Source organism: Rhineura floridana, chromosome 11 (assembly GCF_030035675.1).
Source record: "Rhineura floridana isolate rRhiFlo1 chromosome 11, rRhiFlo1.hap2, whole genome shotgun sequence".
Lineage (NCBI taxonomy): Eukaryota > Metazoa > Chordata > Lepidosauria > Squamata > Rhineuridae > Rhineura > Rhineura floridana.
In genome coordinates this window covers 53,982,785-54,008,942 of record NC_084490.1, presented here as the reverse complement: position 1 = coordinate 54,008,942, position 26,158 = coordinate 53,982,785, and the positions used below count along the sequence as shown (strand labels likewise).

General features: G+C 41.7%; 1 protein-coding gene across 1 annotated transcript in view; it reads left to right on the top strand.

Annotated features, from left to right (window-relative positions):
• EFCAB13 (EF-hand calcium binding domain 13) overlaps window positions 1–25,913 on the top strand; it is an 83,999-nt gene extending 58,086 nt beyond the window's left edge. The window contains exons 29-40 of the mRNA XM_061592117.1: window positions 446–517; window positions 4,381–4,524; window positions 6,076–6,147; window positions 7,766–7,909; window positions 9,641–9,712; window positions 11,416–11,559; window positions 13,535–13,606; window positions 17,136–17,279; window positions 19,940–20,011; window positions 20,118–20,261; window positions 20,789–20,860; window positions 25,786–25,913. Coding sequence (XP_061448101.1) covers window positions 446–517; window positions 4,381–4,524; window positions 6,076–6,147; window positions 7,766–7,909; window positions 9,641–9,712; window positions 11,416–11,559; window positions 13,535–13,606; window positions 17,136–17,279; window positions 19,940–20,011; window positions 20,118–20,261; window positions 20,789–20,860; window positions 25,786–25,913 — 1,280 coding nt within the window. The remainder of the gene's footprint in view (window positions 1–445; window positions 518–4,380; window positions 4,525–6,075; window positions 6,148–7,765; window positions 7,910–9,640; window positions 9,713–11,415; window positions 11,560–13,534; window positions 13,607–17,135; window positions 17,280–19,939; window positions 20,012–20,117; window positions 20,262–20,788; window positions 20,861–25,785) is intronic.
• The last annotated feature ends 245 nt before the right edge of the window (window positions 25,914–26,158 follow it).

Here is a 26,158-nt window from a genome sequence, read left to right as displayed (position 1 = left end):
AGCTCCTGCAGCCACCATTGTTGTCTTCCTTTTGGTAAATTTATTATGCCTTTGAGAAAGGGGAGGTGGTAGTCCAGGTTCTTCTCAAGCATCTTTGTGGGATTTGTCTGTGTTCTCTTGCAATATATGTGAAAAGCTTTGCTCCCTTAAAGGGTGAACACAGGGATGCTCATGCACCTCTAATAATACATTTATTGTTTAAATATAGTCATGTTTTATGTACATTTTCTCTCTTACCCCACTCCCATGGCTTTTGGAAGTCCACAAGCATTTTTGAAAAAGTGGAGTAATTTACAGAATAGTTTTTAAAAGTTGTGAGCTGGTGTGTGATTGATTAGGGGGTTGTACCCTGTTTCATGGCAAATGCCAGCCAAATGGTATCTTTCCTATCTGATTCCTTGTTTGTTTCTTTGTTTGTTTTCCCTTTTCTCTCAATCCATTGAAGATTTGGGGAAAGTGGATGGGACAGAATTCTTGAAGATTTTGTGCAATGCCCCACGCTTTTCTGAATTCATAGGTAAGCATTTGGAAAGTTAGGAAAGAGAACTTAGGTGTGAGCTACATGGAGGGCAGCATGGAAATGATCTGCATTAGGAGGGCAGGTGCCAAGCAAGTGGGGAATGAGCAGAGGAGAACTTGGCGCTATCAGTTTACTGCTCCTCCCTCCTCATCCCTTTGCTTGCCATTCAGCAATAGTGATCTGACTTGCTAGACACCCCCTCTGTGCCTTCCTCCCCACAATGTAATGAATGATCAAGCCTAGGGAAGGAGGAGATATTTGATCTCATTTTAATGGTACTACCTAATTTGACTTTCCAAACCAATATGCAAACGGAAATGCAGCCATCCTTCAAAATTCTCACCACTCCAAATTTTGTAATGCAGTTCTCTAGCCAAGTAATCTGCACAAAAAATGCATATACTAGGGTAAAGCGTACCTAAAAATGCATATATGAAATGAACATTACAAATGAATTGTTTTAGGGAAAATTGCATAAAATGTGTATATTAGAAGAAATTTGTACTAAAATACTGCTACAAAACTGTGAGAACTCAGTTTAAGATTGAGGAAATTAGTAACTTTGAGAACTGAAACTGACAGATATATTCATCCTTATTTGAGCCCTTCCATGTATAGGATTTGCTCCTGTCAGGAATAGCCCGTGCATGTGGGACATCGTTGCTGCACATCCAAGCATAGTAGGGCCCTCTGTATTTTGAAGGGATTGGGGATAAATTAAATTAGCATTTTTAATGTGAACCTATCTAACTTTCACTCCCCAAAACAATACACTACTGAAACACTGCTATCCTTATGAAATTTGCACTTCCTCTAATTTTGGATACTCTGTTCCTAGGGTTTTCATGGTAAGAGGTATTCAGAGGTGGTTTACCACTGAACACTAAAGTCAGGATCATTCAGACCATGGTATTCCCGATACCTTTGTATGGATGTGAAAGTTGGACACTGAAAAAAGCGGATAAGAGAAAAATCAACTCATTTCAAATGTGCTGTTGGAGGAGAGATTTGCACATACCATGGACTGCGAAAAAGACAAATAATTGGGTGTTAGAACAAATTAAAGCAGACCTATCAGTAGAAGCTAAAATGATGAAACTGAGGTTATCATACTTCGGACACATACTGAGAAGACATGATTCACTAGAAAAGACAATAATGCTGGTAAAAACAGAAGGGAGTAGAAAAAGAGGACGACCAAACAAGAGATGGATTGATTCTATAGTGGAGCCACAGACCTGAACTTAAAAGATCTGAACAGGGTTTTTTATAACAGATGCTATTGAAGGTGGCTGATTCATAGGGTCGCCATAAGTCGTAATCGACTTGAAGGCACATAATAACAACTACTTCCTCTAATTTAGCAATATAGTTCTTCAGTCAAAGAATTTGCACAAAATTTTTTTTTTTCAATAATTTTTATTCAGATTTTCATAAAGCATACAAGACAAAATCATAAAACATTCAAAGACAAAAAACAAAATCAAAAATAGTTAAACAAAAAGAAAAAAAGAAAAAAAAATAAATAAAAAATAAAGAGTAAAATATTGACTTCCCATTTGTCAAAGATCAAATCAGTTATAAGTCTATAATATATAACAATCCTGTCTCTTAAGTCATATTATAAAATCACTTTCCTCCAGTAGTTATCTTACTTAATCATCAAATCTCATAAACATTACTTTATTCTTTCCACAAAAAGTCAAAGAGAGGTTTCAATTCTTTAAGAAATATATCTGTCAATTTTTTTTTCCAGATAAGCATATCGATTAATCCATCTCATTACTAATTATGATAATCTTATTGTCATAACCATAGTCAAAATAAACATTTCAATTAATCCATCACATCAGAATCTGTTAGGTTCAGTAATTTCAGTAGCCATTGTTCTATTATCCCTATTAGTTCCATTTTCCATCTTCCATCTTCAGTAGTCTTGTTAAGTCCAGTAATTTCAGTATCCAATCTTCCATTATCAGTATTCCATAATAATCTTGCTGTCAAAGCCATAGTCATATAGTAAGAGTCTGATGGGAATTACCTCTATCCCAAATATTTTCTTGCCATCCATTCTGAATAGGTTGCTGAAATACTGCTGTAAAATCATATCTCTGTTCTTTTTTTCAAAATACACTGGGTCATCTCTTGAAAGTTTTTCCATTGTCACATGGCTGCAGTTAATTCCATAGATTTTCTCTATATTGGACTCCATCACATCATTCCAGTCCAGAAGATTATCCATGCCATTGATAACTTTATCTCTAGAATCTTCATTAATTTCTTCAGAGATAACATTGAATTCCAAACAATAGATTTTATTTCTAAAGTCCATAGACTCCAAATCTTGTTCCTGTTCCACGTTTGTTCCAATCTCCGGGATCTCCTCTCTCACAGGGACCCCTGTTCCAGTCTCCAGGGTCTCCTCTCTCACAGGGACCCCTGTTCCAGTCTCCAGGGTCTCCTCTCTCACAAGGACCCCTATGTCTTTAATCTCCTGTGTCTCCAAACAATAGATTTTGTTTCTAAAGTCCATAGACTCCAAATCTTTTTCCTGTTCCACGTTTGTTCCAATCTCCGGGGTCTCCTCTCTCACAGGGACCCCTTCCAGGGTCACCTCTCTCACAGGGACCCCTATATCTTTAATCTCCTGCTTCATTTTACTCAATTCAATTTTCAGCTCCTTACAACCCTGTCGCAGGTTTTGTTTCGTTATCTCAATCTCATCCATTATTTTCTGAAACATAGTTATTTCCAGCTTCTCAGCCACTTTCTTAATTGCCATTTTAAAAGAAAAATATAGGAAAACCACTTCTTATTTCAGCAACAATTGGGTTAATATTCCAAACTTGGTGACATCACAGTATAAACAGAGCAGACAGCCTTATCTCTCCATGCTTAAGTAAACAAAATGCAGTTCCCAGGATCGAAACAATTAATGGCGGTCGTCAGAAAACAGATTCGTCAAAATAAAATAGACCAAAAAGAGAGTAGTCTCAGACAATATAATATTCTTCAAAATAAAAATCTGGAATAGAAATCCCTCTTCTGTGTATATCTTTAGAATGCAAATCCAGGACAGCTTTTTGCAACAAAAACAGAGATAAGCTATTAATTAATGAGTAACAGAGAGAAGTTATGGCTCCCCAGTGAGATGTCAAAAACCGATCAATCTGGCAAATCTCTTTTAAACAGCAACAATTTAAGTCAAGTAAAAGAAAAATATAGAAAGAAGGGTGCTTGCCTGTTAGTGCGTTCTCTCTTAGAAGATAAGATGAACGTTCGCTTTTCCAGATAGAGCTTGTTGTTAAAAATCCGTCCCACCTTCGTCGGCTGGACCTCGTCCCATAAATTAATGAGATCTGGTCGTCCCAACAAAAATAGGCTTTGAGGTTAATCTCTTCGTTTCTCCCTACCCGGGAGAAGTTTAATCAGTCAAAAAAAGAAAAAATCTGACTGATATATCTGAATAAGCTTCTTTTGAGGCAGGAGCCCGTCTCAAAAGCAGGCACAGGCTAAGTCACCCTTCCCGGAAGTCCATAATAACATAATAACAACTACTTCCTCTAATTTAGCAATATAGTTCTTCAGTCAAAGAATTTGCACAAAATTGTGTGTGGGGGGGAAGTATGCGTAAAAATGTATATATTCATGAAAATAAGGTATAAAAGGCATATTAGGGGAAATTGCTTGCAAAAATGTGTATATTAGGATAAATGCACACTAAAATACTGACAAATTTTCATGAGTACTTTTTAAATTAATAACTCTCAGACTCGTGAAAATGTGGTGAACTGAACTACTTTGTTGAGTAAGGAGACTTATGGCACCCTCTCTCCTTTCTCACAATTTGTATTTTCCAGCACTGCGAGATGCCATGAAAGTTGTTGAAAGCATCAAAAACAAGAAGATGACTGTTAAGCAGCTAGAGGAAACATTGGGTGATATGGGAGTTCACTTGCCCAATACAACATTCAATGAGATAGTCAAATCAGCCAAAGCTGATGGTAAGATTGACCTGTTGTCCCTCTGGCTTTTTTTTTTTTTTTAAGTCCCTCTCAATTCCTTCACACAGGCATTGCCTGAGCCACACTAAGATCAGTTCAAAAGTTTTACCAAGATACTTCTAATTCTGCACGAACATAAGGTGACCATTGAGTATTGTTGTGAATGAATGAACAAATAGCTCAATTAGTGAATACCTTTATACTTGTACAGCCAAAGGCTAGGTCAACTTTATTGATGAATAATTACCACATTTTGGTTTTGATGCTGTTTTACATAATCACTCCCTGTGCATTTGAAAAATACTGGTAGAGGAGCAGTGGCCAAAGTAGTGCATATTCCATGATTCTACGGGAGCAAAAGTCAGTATTCAGGAAATTTCAGCATTCATTAAAAAAAAACGTAAAAGTTTTTAGCTCATATTATTGCAAAGACAAGCTTGAAACTTGTGGGTTATGACTGCTGGAATCTCAGAAGCCAGAGAGTTAGGATGCACAACAAGATGTGAGAAGAAAAGAAATGTGAAAGGAAAACTAGATAATGATTCACTCTTGTGGATGCATGTAAGTAATGATGCATTTAAAATCACATCTAGTTTGATCCTATTTCTGGTAGTCAAGGAAAGGACCTCAGGCGCTCAGAAGTCCTTTCCTCTCGCCAAGTTTGCTCAAAGCACTAGCAGAAATTATGCAAGTGAAACAAACATACACAGAGATGTTTAATTTGCATAAACAGCTCCTTGTTATTTCCTGCATTATCCATTATAAAAAAAGTTTGGAAGCCAGGATCACACTACTTAAAGGCAAACCGCAGAATTTTGAAAACTGCTCAGAAATTTTTAATGACTTCTGGAATTCTTACGTTGTTGATTTATTTACTTATTGCATAAAATTATAAAATATGCCAAGCACTGAACATTGCTGCTTCTGTACATATTTACTGATGATGGGATGGATTTGAAATTTTCTCAAGTTGCTCTTTTATTTTTAAGACCAAGGGATATTCTTGCAGAATTGATTTTAAGATTCAAAAATCATTCTCTCTAAGGTGCACCAAAGGCTGAAGGCAAAAAGAATGGATTTGATCCCACCTCTCTAATTAGCATACCCTTTGCTTCCCAGTAGTTCAGCTGAGAAAGTCCCACCCTTAATCCAGTCAGGTTCTCTTTAAATTCACAGTACAAACATTCTATTGTATATGTAAGTAACCAGTGGCAGCTGGTGGCTCCATGTCAGTGGAATCTGCTCCAGTTTTAGTCTGAACTTCCAAGGAGCTGTCCAAGGTACTTCAGCAGATTCCGCTGTCACACTGACATGCGACCAGCCACCAATGTAAGTAACCAAATCATCTTCTGCTTATACAACAAGCAGAGCAGGAGATGGAGGAATAAAAACTGTTACCACCCCCTCAATGTGATTTCAGCTTTAGCTAGCCATTAAGTGCAGTTTCTGTGCTTAGCTGCATGAAGCAATAAGAGACTTAGATGCAGTGCTCTTTCACTATCCCAGAATTTGCTATGTATGTTTAAAAAGAAATGTATCTGTGTTTTACAGTGAATGGCAAAATCAATTTCAAAGACTTTTTATTAGCATTGGGCGAAACTGAGGATTTCACTGAACTGGAAGGTAAGTTCTGATTGATCTGGAGCCCCTTCCTAGTCTTCTTTAGCTAAACAGATACATACACATATCAAATGCCCTTGTTTGATATGTGGACTTGGGCACCATCTATCACACCTAACCTTTTACCTCCCTCCCTGCTTCAAAGTCCCTTCCCAGATCCTCCTGCCCATCTCCATCTCAGTCTAGCCTCTTTCCCCATCCCATCCCACCCCACCCCTTCTCTCTTCCTCTGTTGCCTCCTTAGGCTTTGGACGCATATAATGAAAAAGGAGTTTGGGGAAAGAATAGGATTAGGAGCTACACAGATGGAGGGGGAGTGGAAAAGATGGAAGTGGTTGATATAGGATAATGGCTGTGCAAAATTTCAGTAAAAGATTTTTTAAAGAGCAGAAGGAAAACAAAGCATGTTCCTGATCCAATCAAGAGAAATGGGAAGTAGAGTCATCGGTTGGGATGCTTGAGGATTTTGTTTGGTCTGCATATTTAAGCAAACCAACCTGATGTGCACATCCTGAATATGTACAATTCCTAAACTGTGCACAAACCTCAATTCAAATTTTATTTTCTTTTTTTTTAAAAAAGATATGTTTCAAAACTGAAAAAACAAAAACATAGGGATCAATATTAACCATGCCAAACATAATGCAATTGTGCATGATAATGCTTAGAACACACTTATCCTTTGGTTTTCACATTTCTCTGAATTTTGCAATACAGTTCTCAACTCAAGAAACTAGCAGAATGCATATAAAAACCATATTCTAGGGAGGAAAGCATACAAAAATGTGTATTTTTGTACTGCTTTTTAAAAACAAAATTGTGCCGAAATGGGAGCAATCTGATTTAGGATTGAAAATATACAAAACCACGCAGACCAGAAACAGACTGATCCATCCCTCATAGGATGATATCTAAACAGCTCTCTTCATTGAAAAGAATCAAGCTAGACTAGACATTGGTGCTGTGATTGTGAGTATTTCTAAATTAACAATGATGCCATTTTAACTTCCTAAATTCTGCACAAGCCTCAATTCAGATTTTATTTACTTTAAAAAAAGTTACAAAACTGAAAAAACAAAAACATAGGGATCAATATTAACTATGCCAACCAAAATGCAAGTGTGCATGATAATGTACTTAGCATTATGCTTCCTGTACATGATCACAAATCTGGAGAAACAAAGGAGTGATAAATTTATCCTTGCCACTTGCAAGGACAATACAAATGAATGGGTTATTAAATATGGTCACAGACACTTTGTGGTAGACCCCCCACATGGTAAATAGTTACATATATTCATCCAACGTTAGCTAGATTATAGGTAACCCAGTTTTGCTTAGAGTACTGTCAACTTGCACTTTATATTTTGCATGATTTAGGCACTTCTTCATGCATCTGATGTGAATGCTTATGCCACAATATATTGTTAGTCTTTAAGATGCCATAAGACTCTTGATTTTACTGCAGCAGACTAAAATGACCACTTCTCTAGAATTTTCCACTTCTCTGTGGTCCCCTGAGGATGACAGAATAGACATGTGGGTAAAATCTGATTCAGGGGTACTGGCCTTTGTGGTTTGCAGCATATTGGAACATGGTTTTTGTCTTGCTTCTCTGCAGCCTTACAGCGTGCCATCACCATCATTGGCACAATGCATGGTGGCCGGTTGCAGCTGAATGAACTGCAATCCACTCTAGATAATTTGGGCATCCATTTGAAACATGAAGAATTCCAGGAAGTTGCTAGTGCACTCCATGTAGATGGTGAGTTTTGTTGAGAAGGGAAAACTGAGCATTGTTTTAGTTTTGCATGCTCTACTACACAATGGAGAAAACACTTTGCTCATGGCAGGTTGAGCAGATAGCTAAGAATGTTCTTCCTCATTGGATGTGCCTGTGAAACTCCCTTCCAAAATTTGAAGTCATAGCTAGGGCTGCTTCACACAAAAACAAGTCCATCCCCTGCAACTGTCCTGGCACCATTTTGGCAATGATTCAAGGGTTTGTGGAACAGGAGTGGGGGGAAATTTTACCATTCAGAGTGAGGGCAGGAAGCATGCCCATCATTCTGATTTGGCTTTGTGACGCCATCACCAGTGAATTCAACATGATTATATGGCACTATGGATAACAAAGCCAAGAAGAATGGGAACACTCTTTTTTAATTAAAAAAGATCATGCAGTTACTAAAAGGGGTGGTAAACAGGAATGAACTGGAGAGAAATAGTGTGGGGGTAAACAAGCTGGAGATTTTTCAGGGACTGTTACATAGATAGACACATCCAACCCCTCCCCCCATTTGCCCACAAAATGTTTGCCCATGAAAATGTGGCTAATTCCTAGTATCCTATTGGGAGTAAAGCACCAATGCATGTTATAAGTGATAAGGGAGGGACAGGGAGGGATAGACAGAAAGGCAATCTATTCTTCCTTCTGCTGATTCCTCCTGTTTTTCAGTTCCCCCTTCTTAAAAAGTGAGTGTGGAAAAGTCTCTCTCTCTCTCTCTCTCTCTCTCTGTAGAGACCATAGCCACTTCATAGATTCCTTGACTTGGGGCAATAATAGTTCAATAGTTTTGAAACTGATTTATGTTGGTAGTGTGGACAGTCCCCAGGAGCATGAAAACATTAAGATATGGGCATGTACACCAAGTGCCAGTGCCAATGTAGCCCTAATCCAATTGAAGAAATTAGAGTTTAGGCTATTGCAATGTATAAAACACTGTTGATTTGCAAAATCCTTTAAAATATTTATCATGTTGTTCCCCTTTTGTAGATTGGGGACCTGGGGTAGAGAGATACTTACTTGCTCACAATGAATCTGGGCAGAGGCAGAATTTTGAGTCTACTATGGGGTGAAAAATGTGCAGGTAGTTAGGTCAGGTGATATATTTCTCAGAAGCAGGAAACCATCACAGACTGAGGAAGAAATCAACTGTTCTGAATATTACCGGCCTTCAGTGTTTGCTTGCTCCTTATCCTTAGCAATCCAACAGGGGATGGGCATGAATTTCGATTCAGCTTTCATTTCAAGCCAAGTCTTTCAATTTTGCACTTTCCAAAACAATATGAGAACCAAAATACAGCCATCCTTTGAAATTCACACTTATTTGAGTTTTGTGATGTAGTTTACCAGCCAAATAACTATTTACCAGAATTCATATATTAGGGGAAAGCATGCATAAAAATGACTGAGTGAAAATAGCATGCTTTATATGACAGAAATTGCATGCAAAAATGTGTACATTAATTAAAACTGCATACAAAAATCTGTTAGAAGAAATTTGCACTAAAATGCTGGAAGTTTTTTCTTTAATTGCAAATTGCTGCAGAAATATGTAGAACTGAATTTAAGATTGGAAAAATGAGAAACTGAGAGAACCAAAATTGACAGCTCTTTCCACCCTTAAATCCCCCTCTTCTTGTTTTAGGGCTTTTTATTGCCCTTTTCTTCTGTCGCTGAACTGGTCCTTCTTGTTTCGTCTTTTCTTCCCAGATGATGGGACTGTAAACCTGAAGGATTGCCTGACGGCTGTCTCCAACAAGCAGCGCTTCCTGGAGTCTGTAGGTGAGCTTCTTAACAACAACGGAATAACTCTAGAGGAAGATGTAAAGTTGTTGCTGGCAGTGGGTAAACATACATCTGGAATTGCACTCAGCAAGTTGAGCTATTTTTAAAAAATTGAAAATAAACTTGGTTTTAATTCTGAGTCCAATTCAGAACCCACTGGGGAAACAATAGAGTCTCAGTCCCTCCCCTGCCCCATTATGAGGCCTCCAAACCCTTTTATGTAGCTTCTGCTGTGGCAGTGGTGACTACTTCAGTTGCTGCTGCAACGGTGTACAGCTGGCAGGGCCGGCCCCAGGCATGCCAGGGCCCTTGGGTACCAGCCTGCCCTGGGCCCCTCTGCTCCCCTTCCACGATCCACGGAACTTAAGCATCCGCGGACCGCAAGACAGGAGCTTCTGCGCCACCCACCATCCCCCCGCTATCCCCACGTTTCACCTACCTTTCCATTGTTTTTTGCAGCGTGCAGATTTGCCATCGATCAAGATGGCAGACGAGGTTTCCCTAAGGAGCTGAAGCCTCTGGTGCCATCTTAGTTGATGGCAGCAATGCGCGCATGTAGCACGCATGCGTGCTATCAACCAAGGTGGCGGCAGATTTCAGCCCGTTAAGGAAACCTCGGCCGCCATCTTGATTGATGGCAAATCTGCACGCTGCAAAAAACAACGGAAAGGTAGGTAAAGCAGGGGATAGCAGTCCGCGGATGCTTCCGCGGATCATGGAAGGAGAGTGGAGGGCCCCCTGTAGCTCCAGGGGCCCTCAGGCCAGTGCCCCACCTGGCCGCCCTTTAGAACTGGCCCTGACAGCTGGTCCAGGCAGGAACAATAGTTTCCACATGTTAAATAGCTTGGGGAAACTACATTTCTAGGAGTCCCTGGCTCCTAGGATGCTGCTGTAGCAACATTCCAAATGCCAGAGAGGAAGAGGGGATGAGATTGAGAGAGAGACTCTTCCTTGATCCTGCTGCCGCAGCCACAAACAAGAAAGGAGCAGGGGAGTGGGAGTTGCAAGGATGATTACAATTGTTCAGATCAGATTCTAATCCTAGTCACAGAACTGCTATCAGGATAATTGCACCCAGCTACGAATACAGGGCACTCTATGGGTGTGCCAACTAATTACAAAAGTTCAGCAATATTACACATTGTCACCTGTCTGGGGGACAGATGTTCTGTGCATATGACAACTGTATAACATGCCGAAATACAACAGATGACATTTTCCCCATCATCTCTCTTTCATCCCCGGGAAAAGTTTTAGCTGTGGTTAACTTCTGTCTTGTATACAGCTGTTGAAGACAGCTCCATAAAAAAGGAGCAATGCTAGGAATACCCCGGTCCAACATTATAAATGAAGGTGCTGTGATTGTAACCACTTTTCCATCTTCAGTGGCTAGGAAGTTCACAGCTATAATAAATTATCTTCTCTTCCCCCACCTCCCTGCTCCTTTCATTACTCCCTGTCCTGAAAGCTCAGTGCACAATACAGTTTTATGAACTATGCTTTTTTAAAGGGGGTCTTGAAATATAATTTTGAAACATGAACTTTGAAGTAATTTCAGCTATTGACTCAAATTGTGGAAATGGGATCTTGCCATAAGGAAAACAGATTTTCATCAGGGGTATCCCTGTGAACTATTCAATTCACTTTCCTATCATGGTAATTCCATGTTCATGGCCTTTGTTGGATCTATCTTCTGGCAGCACTTCATTCTGCTGTTGGGGCCTTCAGCAAAATCAAAAGTGAAAAAGTTGCCATCAGAGAACTGGAGTCCATTCTGGAATGTCTGGGTATTACCTTGAGCAGCACAGAGTTCCAGAGTGCCTTAAAAACCATCCCTGCAGATGGTGAGTACTACAGTTGCTTCTCTTCCTGGTCTCCATAGGGCAAAGCCTTGGTGGGAATAACAGGTCAAGTTTAGAGCTCTTCAGTGCCTGTTCAAGCAAAGCTGTGTGGCTTTCAGATACTGGACAAACAAAGACTGGAAGATAATGACCTGTTCCAAGAGACTTGCAGCAAGAACAAGGAATCCAGCTTTCAGACAGCAGGGACTGAACCAAACAGGGAGTGACTTGACACATCTCTCAGTGCAAACTCCTAGGAGAGACAGATGTTAGAAAGATCTGACTGCAATGGGGCAGCTTACTATTGCCCAAGCCTGCTCCTTTGCCAAGAGTTAGCAAAAAAAGAGGCCTCCCTGGGTGGGTGCGCGATACTACCCTCTCTCTTCTCTGCTGGAAACTTACAGGGGAGTGAGGGGTCCTAAAAGTCTGAATCCCCATCCTTGGGGAAACAATCAGGTCTTGAATCCTCAGGGAAACAGGTGCTGAATCATTTTATTGTAGCTGAGATACAGAATGCAGATCCTCAGTCTCATCTAGGGATGGGCAAGAAATTTGATTCAGTTTGCATTTCAAGCCAAATCTCTCTAATTTACACTTTCTGAAACAATATGAGAACCGAACCACAGCCATCCTTTGAAATTTGCACTTATTTAAATTTTACAATGCAGTTTACCAACCCAACAATGTTTACAAAAATGCATATTTCTGGGGAAAGTATGAATAAAAATTAATGAGTGAAAACATATTAAAATGCATTATATTATTAGAAATTGCTTGCAAAAATGTGTATATTTGTCAAAACTGCCTACAAAACGTGCTTATTAGGAGAAATTCACATTAAAATGCTGGAGAATTTTCATGAAGATGTTTTTTAAAAAAACAAACAGAAATTGTTGCAGAATGATGGAGAACTGAATTTAAGATTGGGAAAATGAGAAACTGAGAGAACCGAAACAGGCAGATCTTTTCATCCCTAGTCTCAACCCATCTTGAGGTCTGGAGGATCCCTGAGGCAGAACCCCACTAGCCTATATGTGTTGAGCTCTTCTGCCTCAGAATACTTGGGACATGACACACTGAGTGAGAGACTTGCTTCCCTACAAAAGCAGATGAATTCTTTATTCCCTAGGGGTCACCAACATGGTACATGAGGGTGCCAGTGTGCTCACCGGTACCTCCTTTGGTGCCCATGAAAGACCTCATTAAAATGTCTTCTCAAAAATCCACAATGCATAAAAGACTATTTGTTCTTCCTGTTCAGTTCATGTTTGCATTGGTTAGGCCTCTCCTGTATTGAACACTCTTCATTAAACATGCTCAGAGAAGAGGTGCAAAGAACTTCTCTGTGAACAAGTGTGGCAGTGGGTAATGCAGGTGCCCTTTTTCCATTGATGGGGGTGGGCGGAAGCATGCCCACATCATTTTGTGGTCCTATCTCTTTTTCTGCTCTTTAGATGTGGCAGCCATTTTGTGGCAGCCATGTTTGTTATACCATGCTTCCCTGTAGCCATTACGTGACTGGTGCCCATGGCAGTTTCTTAGAATTCCAAATGTGCCCACTGGCATTAAAAGTTTGGCAGCTGCTGACTTAGAAAGCCTTATATAACCATGTCCTGGCATACCGTATGGAGCCCCTTCTCTCTTATCAAGCTGCAATTGCAACTGAGACCTTGCTCCATTTTCCATATGGCCAAGAAGCTATTCAGGTCAAATGGATCAGTGATTCTGAGTATGTGTGGTAGGAGAGGGATTGTTTCCCTTTGGACTGAGCAGCTTGAATCACTTGCTTGGGTCACCTAGATGTACACCTCATCTATAGGGTCCCCATTGCCTTTGTGCAGTCTGCATTACTTTAGGTGATGATCTTTTAAGAGTAAAGGGAATTTGTTTAATGGTTCTGCTATGTATTGTGGCAGGAGTTAGATTGAATGACCTTTTGAGTTCTCCTTTCCAACCTTATAAAATGTTGGCTTTGCAGAAAATGGAAAGGTAAATTTCAAGGACTTCCTGACGAGTGTGATAAACAATGAGCGTTTCTCTGAACCCGCAGGTGAGTGGGATCTTCTGTGAAGCCTGCAAAATGTTAGGGGGCCCAGAAGATATGTAGTCAAGGTCAGGCAAAAGTCGAGGTCCATAGCTGCAAAGAAGAGAGGCAGGAGCATGGCCAAAGGTAGATAGTTGGTCAGATTCCAAAATGCAGCAATCTAGGAAAGGTACAGGTGGCTCTAGAGCTAGGCATTTATATTTATTATAGATGCATGGGTGCTTCCTAGGGATTGTTACCTTTAAAAAATCACATCTTTTTGAAATGGCCCCATTTGACAGGTATTGTATCCATTCATTTATATTAATTTTATGAAAAAATGCATTTTTCTGGATCTTTTTCCATTACAGAAAACATTCCACGTTACATCACTAGCTGCAGCTAAATCAAGCAGACTCAGGGTCAAAAATTGGCCACTTTTTTTTCCCTAAGAAAAAGCAGCCATGTGGAGATCCAGTCCAGAATAGGATTGTAGTTTACACGGAAGTCAGAAGTTAACCTTTTCCTTCCTGCTCTGCTTTCTCACCCAAAATTTCCCCTAACTGCTATTTGCCCCTGGATGTACTGATAGCAGTAAACAGCAGCTGCAGGGAATTGTGGGTGGGTGGGTGGATGGGTGGGTGGGAAAAAATGGTAGGAAGAAAAAAATTTAATCACTACCCACATGCTGTGGTCCCAGTCCTGACTGGGAGTCAGCAGTTAGCATGGTAGTTGTTTTTAAAAGCATATTTAATGTGTTATTTGATTCTGCAAAACGGCTAGCCTACAATGCTGTTTATCTGATTGTGCTTTAAAGCCAGAGCTTAGAAAGTTCATTTTTAAAAGAAATTAGCTCAAATTCAATGTCCAAAAAGGACCTAATTCCTGTTCACCTCCATCCCTTTACAAAATGAACTAGTTAGGTTCACATTCAGTTCACAGTTCAATTCAAGTTCATCCAAATAATTCTCTGCTATTTTTTTCTGCATTCAGAATGTTACAACACACACACAGTGGAATTTGAAGTGCTTAATTTATTTTTCTCAACAATTATGATCTTTAAACTTAAAGGCCTGAAGACTCTAAAGGGTAAAAACACATGTAAAAGAATGAACTTAATGATGAACTAGAAATCATTCAAAATTTTACCTCAAAGCAGACTTAATGTGTCCACTTGGCGATTATGGTAACTACATTCATGTGTAATCCAAAAATTTTGAACTAATTCAGTGAACTTTGTTAAACCAAACTAGTTCATTCCAAGCATTGCTTAAAGCATCCACCCCTCACTCACTCAAGACTAGGGATGGGTGAGAATTCCACTGAATCCAGATTTAGTACCAGATTTTCAGTGATTCACATAGTCTCCATCTTTGCAGAGTGATCCTGTTTGCTCTGAACTTCAGCAGCTGACCCCCCAATGTCAGTTTTCCCCCCCTTAAGTGTTCCCTTGAATATATTGTTCTTTTATTGATTTTACTCACAACACAGCAGTACAGGTCTCTCTTGCTGTCTCTGCCACTACACCCACTTGAATAATCCAAGTGGGGAATAAACAAGTCAAGCCTAATAGAGATTAAAAGGTAATCCTAGCCCTACAGAGTCTAGTCTAAAGATTCCTTAATGTGGGTGACACTCTCTAGGCTTGCCTCTCATCTCTGTGGTGTTAACCATCTCTGTAGTGTTAACCCATTAAGTGATTAAAAGACAAGCCTAGAGATTAGATTTGCCCATGTTAAGGACTCTAGGATTGCCAAGGAGAGGGTGGGGGAAGGTGGGGCACTAAAAGCTGCTTTCCTCCTTTCTAAAAGGAAAACAGGTGGTCTCTGCTTGCTAACATGACAACTGACCAGCCTCAGTCACAATAGAAGTAGTGGCAAGCTGCTTTCTTTTCCTTTATCAATATTTCCTTTCATGTATTGATTTCCTTTATTGATATTAATATTGATATTTTTGGAGAAAATAATCAGACTGGTAAAAGCAACAGAGGGTGGACAAAAAACAAACTTGAATCAATACCACCTGTTAGGCTGAAGAAATACTTTTGAAGTGGCACCAGCCAACAAATCCCATCCCTCTTCAAGACTGACAGATCCACTAACCCAACTTTTCAACTCAAAAGGTTAACCAAAGATCTATCCTATTATAACTGCCATCCCAGCAATCCTCCACCACAAAACCTCCTCTCCACTACCCCATATTTGCTAGCATATTGTGAAGTTCTGCCTAAATTTGCTTACGTAGAAGCCCACAATGAATCTCTTATCTGGGCCAGCATTCACAGTCAGAAGCTGCTTGCAATGTTTCCATGCACAAATCACATGACTCAGTCTTTGCCAGTGGCCAGGGCCGATTCTAGAGGGTGGCCAGGTGGGTTACTGGCCCGAGGGCCCCTGGAGCTACAAGGTAACAGGGGGGGCCTCAGCGGCCCTTCTGCTCCCCTTCCGTGATCTGCAGCCCCCCCACGCCCCCTACTTACCTGTCTCCTGCCTTTTAGTATTGCCCTTAATGAAGATGGTGGCTGCGGTTTCCCTAAAGTACTGAAGCCCCTGCTGCCATCTTAGTTGATAGCAGAGATGCGCATGCATAGCACGCACACATACCATCAACAAAGATGGCAGCAGAGGCTTTATCCCCTTAGGGAAACCACGGCCGCCATCTTGGTTAATGGCAATAGTAAAAGACAGGAGACAGGTAGGTGGGGTGTGGGGGGGCTGCGTGCACAGGCAAACGCGAACACACACACATGCTGGGGGCCAGGGCAAGCTGATGCCCAAGGGCCCCAGCATGGCTGGAGATGGCCATGTGGCAGTGGCACAATGAGGATTTATGGCCAAAGTAAAACAGTTATTTGATAATTGGTCAGGTCATAATCAGGCTCCAAATTTGTAGAAGCTTGATGTGGATAAGAGACAACAAGGAAAAGAGTCTGTACCAGTAGGAAGTTCAAAACACATAGCCAGAGTAGATCCGAAAGGCAGTCCTAGGTCAATAATACATGAGAGAGTCTGAGTTACAGCCAAGGCTGGCATAGGTCCAACATTGCTTCCAGCAGAGGGCAAAAGTCCTCTCACAGCCTTTTGAACCCCACTCCCTGTTGCAGGTGATTGCAATCAGTCCTCCAGCTCCCAGGAACTTGCAATCTTAAATGGCCATCACACTTGCATTGCTTTGCTACTCACTGGCATCTTTGCTCTGCAGGGGTTGGAGGGCCTCCTGTTCACTCTCTGAGTATGACTGAAGGAATCCAGCAGTGTCCTGACCATTTTCCAGTAGCGGAGGGTCTGGGGCTGTGTCTTTGGTGGCCCTGCTGTGGCACGCCACTCATCCTCATCGTCCTCTGAGGATTCATCCGAAGAAAGCATGACAATGAACAGAGCTTGGAAAAGTTACTTTTTTAAACTACAACTCCCATCAGCCCCAGCCAGCATGGCCACTGGATTGGGCTGATGGGAGTTGTAGTTCAAAAAAAGTAACTTTTCCAAGCTCTGCAATGACAAAGAGACATAATGTTTGACTCTTTGTCTAACTCAGTGTGTTGATTTCCTCTTTGCAGCTGTACAAAATGTCTACAGCATCATTAGCAAAGTGGATGATGATAAAGTTGAGGTTTCTCGGCTAAAGGATGTCCTGGCTCCCATTGGCATCACATTAACCAAGGATGAAACAAAGGAGGTGCTGAAGAACATGGCAGTTGACAGTAAGAAACCTTGATTCAGAACCAATTGCAAATGGACAGAAATGGCACATGATATAGCCCTGACTAAATTATACCACTTGAGACTTACAGTTTTGTGGAGCTGCAGTGTGATCTCCCATATAAAAATCCTCTCCTATACCTGTAAAACTAGCAGTGTAATGGCTAGGCTAAAACCCTTGTCCTTGATTTACTAGCCTTCTCAGTCCAGTGGGAAGGGGCATCCAGATATGGGTTCTCTCCTACTATTACCCAGGACAGGCAGGGTCATGTGACTTAGAACGGAAGGCCTAGGTTGCCTCAGGGGACTCTGCCTCAGTTCCTGCCTCACCCAGGTTCAGAGCAGCTTTCCTTATCTAGCTTTCTGGCTATCCAATCCTCCCAATTCTTCCTGACATGTTTTAATACTGAACTTTTAACCCCTTTTCTCACTAAAAACAAACTCACTCAAAACATGGTTGTTCCTTTCCTTTTCCACTGTCTGCCTTTTTATTTCTCCTTGTCCTCCATTCTGCACTGAATATGGTCCTGATGGATAAATGTTATCTCTGTAAGGACAAGGAACAACTGGACTGATGGGCCTTGTGATGGAGCAGTGGCTGTAAAAGTGCTGCTGATACTTCTGCTATCCCCACTGTCTTAAGGACCACCACCAGGTCTCCAGCAGTGCCTTCCCAAGGTAGTTCATCCATAGAGGTCTGAATTTCAGGCAATGATGCCAGCTGCAAAATCTTCAATTTTGAGTGGGAAGACACGATGCTACCAGCTCAAAAACAAGTTAATAGTGCTGGCCGCTGCTGTCATCCAAGCTGTTTTTTGGCCTCTAAAAACCAAGGAGCTGTCTAGGATGACACTGCACAAGCCTGTGGTCTTGGTAGGGCCTTGATTGTGATGGAGGACCCTTCTAACGCCACTGTTTCCCCCAACAAATGCAGGCAGTGCCATTTCCCTTTACAAAGGTCGATTGTGTCACCAGCAGTTCCACCACAGGGCATTCCACCCAAATGATTGTCAGGCTGCCAACTGTGCACCTGCAACTGCTTCTATTCCCTGCCCACTCAAGTCTTCAATAACTGTTTTTTGCCACCTGCGACAGCTCTGCTACTGCAGAGCTTCTGGCAGTGCTTCCCTGGGTCCCGCATTCACCCTGAAGCTCATTCACCAAATCAAGGGAGTAGTGATTGAGGAGCTCACTCCAGCAAGGTGGGGTGGGGAGAGGGAAACTTCTAAGCATCCATCATAAGATGCTGCTTGGCATCCCAGGCCTTCTGGGCAGGCCATTTCCTCCTATTCATCTTTGATCTTTCTGTTGCACTTCAAACAAAAAATTATCAAGAAGGGGCCAGGTGGCAGTTCATAGAAAGCGTCAGGGAAAGATAATGGGAAAGCAGTTAAGGGTTAACCCAGTTAGGGAGGTGTTCCCTCAGAGGAAAAAAGGTGCATTCCCCTGATTCCCAGGAGGTGGCCGCTGGCAGGCTGGCTGCCACAGATGCCTGTTTGAGTTCCAAAGAGAAGGGAGAATGTAGTGAGGATGGACAGCCTGAAGAGGTATAGACTTCCATGCTTTTTCTACAATATGACTTTGCCCTTGGCTTTCTAAAGCTGTTTCTGCCTTAAGCTTCTGGATCCAGCTCAAGAACCTCTGCAGTCACGCTCAAGGTCTGTATGACCTCTGCTTAAGAGACATGACACCTGCCCACACCAGTTAGAATCATGACTCCTTCTGTTACAGCAGCATCTAGTGGTTCAGCCTTTACCTCTAATGCCCCTTTAACAGAGATTTGTAGGGCCACTCCCTGACATTAGCAAATAGAGTCACTAGGCACTGTAAATCACTACTTATGCCCCCTGGCTGAGGTGGCCATTTGGCAGGAAAGTGCTACAGCACATACTCCCACTGTCTAGTTAGCAGCCTCCTTCAGCCTTCCTGTGTAGGAAGTTGACTTGGGCACATCTCATATCTGGAGGCCTTCCTCCCACTGGGCTGAGAATGGAATACTTGGCCACTTACCATGAAGGTTCCTTCTGGTACAGTGTAAAGGAGGCATCCAGCTCCACCCGTTTCTTCAAGTGGCTAAGGATCACTTGGCACAGTTTGGCCTGCTTGCTAGTGTCCATCTGTTCCAGGCTTTCTCAAGGGAGGCTTTTGCTCTGCCTTTCTAATGTTACTATATTGCTCTGAAATATAAGCTGCCCCTGAATATAGGGCACCCCTCTAAAATGAGATCTCTTTGAAACGAAAAAGAATATCATCAATCTCTGGCACCATACAGTGCATTTTATAATCTAAAAAACACCTGTAACTTCTAGACTCCTCTACAATGAATAACTCGCTGGGCAACCAGCACCACCTGTTGAGAAGGGTGTGTAATCCTTTTATAAAAACTACCAAAGTTCCACACAGTTCCTGAGATCTCATCTTAAATCATGGCTTCTCTACCTGTAAGAGTGTGATTTTGCTTAGGTTTTACACAAGCCAGATTTGGGGGAAAGTGCAGCTTATATTCAGACCCATGAGGTAATTTTTACCTCTTGCTTTCTCATACGTTCTCTCTCTCATTGGTTTGGTAACAGGATGACTCATGGCCACAGACGGCAGACCCCTGACTATATTTTTGCTTCTTGTTCATTCTCATTTATCTCTGCTTTGCTTTGTCTTGTAGGTGATGGAATGGTGAAACTGAAAGAATTTATGAAAGAGTTGCCCCGTACACGGCGATTCTCCACAGCTGTAGGCAAGTACAAAGCTTACCACTACTGCCATGTATATGGGAGGAACACTGTATACTTCACTGAGACCCTTTTTTGCATGCTTCATTGTGTTGCCTCTTGTCTGTGCAGAGATGGAAGAAGCTATGAAAACAATGAAGAGCATCAAGCAGGGCTGGGTAAACATTGCAGAGGTGGATTCCATCATGCGCACTATGGGCCTTGACTTATTTCCAGATGAACTTCAGCAGGCATTGAAATACGCTACCAAGAAGGGTAAGGCTTTACATAAGAATTGGTCTTAGATTCAATGTGTCAAAATTGGCTAGCATGTTAAAATTGCAAATCTGAGAGAAACCCAGTAAATCTGTCTATCCTTTTTTTAAGTGCTTCAGGCTGTAATCAACCTTTGGGTTCCCAGATTTTGCTGGACTACAGCTCCCATCAGCCTCAGCCAGCATAGCCAATGGTCAGGAATTATGGGAACTGTAGTCCAGCAGCATCTGGGGACCCAAAGGTTGAGACAGGCTGAACTAATCTATAGATAAATGAATGAAAGTTTTAGTTGATTTATCAGTGAAGGCCAATTTTAACTGGAGAGTGAAATCAAGGGTACCTTTGTGTATTTTCGAGGCTCCTTTTCTTCTGGTGAGGTACTGTAGAAAAGAATGAAAAAAAATATTAATGTTGGCCTTTTCTTCTAACAATCATTTAATCAGTTCAAAGGCAGAGCTGTCTTTCTTTCTTTCTTTCTTTCTTTCTTTCATTTTTGCACCTTTTGACTTTCTTTTTCTAATTTGCAGATGATGGGACAGTGTGTGTGAAAAAAATCTTGTTTGGCTTGACCAAGACTCGGCGCTTTTCCCAAGCTGAAAGTAAGTGAAAAGAGAGCAGTGGATTATCCCACTTCATGTGGATATAGTTCTGGGAGTTTTCCCCAACCCTAATTTGAAGCCTAAATTATGGGTGTCTCACTCTGAGGGATAGCAGGGCAATACCATCCTGCCTGGCTCAGATGTGGTGGAGTATATGCCATCTGAACAGTACAATGAGATGTGTCCTGATAGTGCTGTGTGCACTTGTGAGGGATGCACTGCCAGCAACATCAAGGCACAGGACATCCACATGATATGCATACTTGGAGGTTTTGCAGGGCTTCAGTGGTGAGCATCCATGGCCTTATAAAAGACCTATGAATTCCATTAAGAGGAACAGATATGGAAAGAAGCTTGGACCAAGTGGGAGCTTGGTAGAAGAAATAGTAGGTGAGGAACTGGGAGCTATGAGTTACAGAGTGTTTCAAAGCCACACTTGGGTGGTCACGTAAAGAGCAGGTTTGAGGATGATATGAGGGACAGTAACGAGGGACAGTAACCCAAAAGTTGAGTTAGTAATGCAGATCTCAGCCACTGTATCCCACACTCTCCCTTTGGCTTTTGGGGAATGTTTGTCCCTTCACTGCAAAGAGCTAAGGGAAAATCCTAAATCAGCATATGTTAAAAATAAACCCAACACAGCGATGCTAGTTACAAAAGGTTTTAAGTGGGAAAGTTTCTTTAAAGAGCTGCTTACTTCTTGCCCATATTCACTTTGCTTTTTTCTTCTCCTATCTAAGGGAACAGGGTCCCCATCAAAAACCTGAATTCCATTCTGGAAAACATGGCCATTACTTTAACCGAAGAAGAGATGCAAATGGCCCTTAAGCAAGTTAAAATTGATGGTGAGAAACGAAGGATTGTATGTTTGAGGTTTTAATCATAAGGATTAAAGGGGTAGAAGATGAGGAAATTGGAGAATAGCAAGACAGTGAGTTCATGAACCCTAAACAAATTCAGGAAAGTTGTCTCCCAGTAGGTACTCCTTTCCTGTGTCCCAGACTTCAGTGCAGTGGGGCAATTGCTCCCCTTATATCAGGGATGGACAGACTTCAGGCTTGTGGGATCTACTTTGTTTTTTACTAGAACTGTGAGGACCACCAACCAGAGGCAGGTGCAAAATAGTGATTTAGGAAAGCAGACACAAACTAAGAATTAAGGAACAGGATGTGTCTGAGCACAAGTTTAGCCCAGGCACTTGTGATCTGTACCAGAACAACCTCACAAGTCCTTCTGCACAAAATTCCACTCCTGCTACACCACCACTACCCCTGCAAGCATTTTTTTCAACAGCCTGATTTAGAAGGGAAGGGTACTCTTAGTTGTTGCTATTGTTGGACAACTGAGAATCAGAAACCCTTCCCAATCCACTGCACTTCCTCCAGAAATCCCCCAGTAGAGCCTGATCTGTACTTTCTGCTCGCCCCTGCTGTACACTATTTCACAATAATAATTCATCTCTGTCACTGTGTCTCCTTTCCTTTGTTCTTGATTATTTCTCTCTTTTTTGCCCCTGATTTTAGAGTTTGGGGTGTAAGAACTGTGTTTGCCTAACATGTGCCCCATGTGTAACTCTGCATTTTTACTACCTCACAGCAAATGGGAAAGTAAACCTGAATGAATTTATGAAGAGCCTTGGAAGTATACAGCAGATCTCCTACCCTGAAGGTGAGTGGGGTCTCTGATGCCGAGAAGACCCTGTTCTGAGTGCCTACACAACATGGGTTTGGAATATACTTATCTTTCTTTTATAGGAGTAGAGTAATTGGTAGAAACTACAGCTTATTTTGAGCCAGGTCTTAGCCCCTGAACCTATTTTAATTTGCTAATCTTGCAAAATGTGGTTGCGATGGCATGGGATGTAGCCTTCACCGTGAGAGGGAAGGGAGGCAAACTAACCAAACCAAACCCTCCTTCCCTTTCCTCTCACCACTGTCACCAAATCCACTATATCCTTTTCCTCTGGCTGCCTCAACTAAACAGCCCTTTAACCAGTCCAGCTTATTCCCTGTACTGGGTAGAGTGGTATGGCACTTAAGCATGTTGTCAATAACAAGACCTCAGACTAATGTTTTGCAAAACAAACTTTGTTACTAAGAGCTTTAGTAAGGCAACAAATTACAGGAAACGATTTGGGGCAGGGGAAGCCCTCTGATTTTACAATGTGAGCAATTACCTAAGAGTGAGTGCCCTGTGCCTTGCAGCTATATCTGTTCTAGCCAAATCAATACTTATTTGTGTGCATCCATTATGGATCCCTTTGCAGCCTTCTACTGGCTCCTTTTTGCTGCATTGCCCAACTGTGTTCCACTTTCCAGTGTTCCTCTGTCTTGCAGCTCTTCCATTCTTCAGTTCAGAGCTTGGAAGATTATTTTTAAAAAGCAATAAATTACAGTTACAATTACATGGCCCACAAAAGTAGTAATTACCGTTACAATTACAATTGCTCTGAAAGTAACTGATTACTTTACTTTTTCTCAAAAGTAATCATTACAATTACATTTCAGTTACTTTTTTGAAAAAATGTCTACAAGGTGCTGGCCTTGGCTGCTGCACATCTAAGTAGCCTAAAACAACATTAAAAATAAACACACACATGCAGAGGTAGTAGAATAATATTTTTTTCCCATAAGATAGCAATGGTGGTCTCTCCATTGGTAAGGGAGGTGGGAACGGAGGCAGACGCCACTACTCAAATCTTTGCACGTCAAACCAAGTGCAACCCCCCCCCACTCAGCCAGCAAGCATAATCTCTCTCACTTAACCACCTCCCGGACCGTGCCCTGCCACCAACTAAGGGACACTCACCCAAGCAAATATTTTCCCCTGAGATGCAAAAAAGTTAAAATACTGGAAATGCAGCACAGTAGCCAGAGATGGTGGTGGAGGCCACTTTGTGTGCCAAGTGCAAACATAGTATTCACACACACACACACACTGTCCTCTTTCACCTCCACAGTTCTTTATCTCCATTCTGCTGCTGCCTCCTTATCTTTTATCCATGTTCTTGCCCTCCGGCTCCTTTTCCCTCCACTCCATTCTTCACCACCACCATCCATTTTTTTAAACAATTGTTTTCTCCACTTCACCCCATCTCACTCTCCACCTCCTCCCTCGTCACCTCCTACCCACCCACAGAGCATGAGGGAAGAGTGATGCTGCACAGAAGCCCAGTTTGAGGTACATGATTTTCATCCACAAATCAGAAGAGCAGAAGACTTCCCCTGCTTAATGCCCCCCCAAGTAATGCCCAAAAGTAATGCTGGAAACATTACAATTCCTCCACAAAAGTAATAAAATTACTCCTAGTTCTATTACAATCAAAATGTAAAGGAATTACCCACTCGTTCCTCAAAAAAGTAATGAATTACTTCCAAGCTCTGCTTCAGTTCCATCTCCACAACTAATTACTCTATTTTCCAGCTTGACTTATTAACAATATGTTCACTCCCCATCACAATATTTAGCCAGTCAGGAGAGTACAGATCTAGTTACATTTCTATTTTTCCTTAATTGCAAGGCTGCTAGGATGAACCTTTTCTGTGCAAAAGTCCACCACTGAACTTTTAATCCTCCTGTGCAGAACTTCTCCCTGTGTTCTTTTAATCTACCCATGAATATTTGCTGCTCCTTTGCAGAAGAGCCAATAACACCAAAAGCAATCATTTTACAACCCCAAGTCTTGCAACACAAAACCAAACACAAAATGGCTGAAAGCCTTATTCCTTCACAGTGGAAAAGATCCAGAGAGTTCTTCTAAGTATTTGCAGAGTGTATGCTTGTGCAAACAGCTTACAACTCAATAATTTTCACATTAGTTTAAATATAGTGTAATGTGTAAGACTCCCTCATGAAACTTATGCTGCAGCCATGACTCTGTTGCTATCTGTCCTCATTTTATGCTAGAACAGGTGTGAAAAACCTATGTTGCAACCTGCATTCCCTCTCGGGGTTGGGGGGAATGGTCAGGGGCCATATAACTGTGGTGAGCAGGGTCAAAGCCAAAAGTGAGTGGAGACTTATACCCATTCATCTAGCCATTCACTCACTCCATTCACACACATCCATGCATCTCTCTTTTTCAGTGCACAGCGGGGACATCCAGCAAGCTGTTAATGGAGGAATGCTATTTTCTTCCATTGGCAGCTCACTGTAGGGGCCTGCAGAAGATGGGGTGCAAGCCAGATGGGAACCTACTGTAATACACATACAGCATCTGTGACAGAGTTAGAAAATCTGCCAGCTGGTAACTTCAGTGTATTATCTTTAGCCACTTAGCAGGAGAGTCAGAGCTTAACAAAATACAATACTTTGTATAATGAATTAATGGGCTTTGCTTTCAATACAAGGTGATAGCTTAGATGTCTTTTGGAGGGTATTCGATTTACTCTCCATGAATTTGGCTATCAGTAGCTATTAGCCATGATAGCTAAATGAAACCGTTGGTAGTATGCCACCAAAGACTACTTGCCAAAGACTCAACAGACTTCCCAGAAGCATCTGGCTATGGGAAACAGGATGCTGGATTAGATGGGCCTTTGGTGGTGTGATCTAACAAGTTCTGTCTTGTGGTCTTAATACTGTCCCTATGGCCTGCTTGTTGACTTCCCAGAGTCTGGCTCAGAGCTTGGAAAAGTTACTTTTTTTGAACTACAACTCCCATCAGCCCCAGCCAGCCTGGCCCTGGCTGGGGCTGATGGGAGTTGTAGTTCAAAAAAGTAACTTTTCCAAGCTCTGGTCTGGCTCCTGTGGGAAACAGGATGCTGGACTAGATGGGAGCTTTGCTCTGATCCAGCAAGCTTTTCTTATGCTCTTACATTGACCTTTTGGATTTTGCCCAAACTTGACATTTTTTTGCTAGGGCTTTGTCAGCTTATTGATTTCCCACCAACTTCTAAAAGTCTGACCTTTGTTCCCTTGACTAGGTGACCAAGGGGATATGATTGATGTGCAAGATGTAGATTCTCTTTTGTCCAACATGGGGATCCAATTAACCAAAGAGCAACTCCAGGATGCATTGGAACATGTGACAGTGAATGGTGAGTGTGCCTGAGATTATGTCCCCTTCCCCTGAACTTGAGCAAGTTTCTTTGCCCATGTCCTCAGACACTCTTCAGAACCCCCCTTTACTCTTTGGAATTCATCTTGACCATGCCAGTCTCAGAGGCAGTGAGAAACATCCCAGCCCCACTAGTGCATATGTGTGACAGGTTTAGCTGTAAGTCTATCTGCTCTACGAAGATTGAGGCCTACCACACACTTCCCTACAGAATGTCCTTCTCAGTGGAAGGTCAAGTG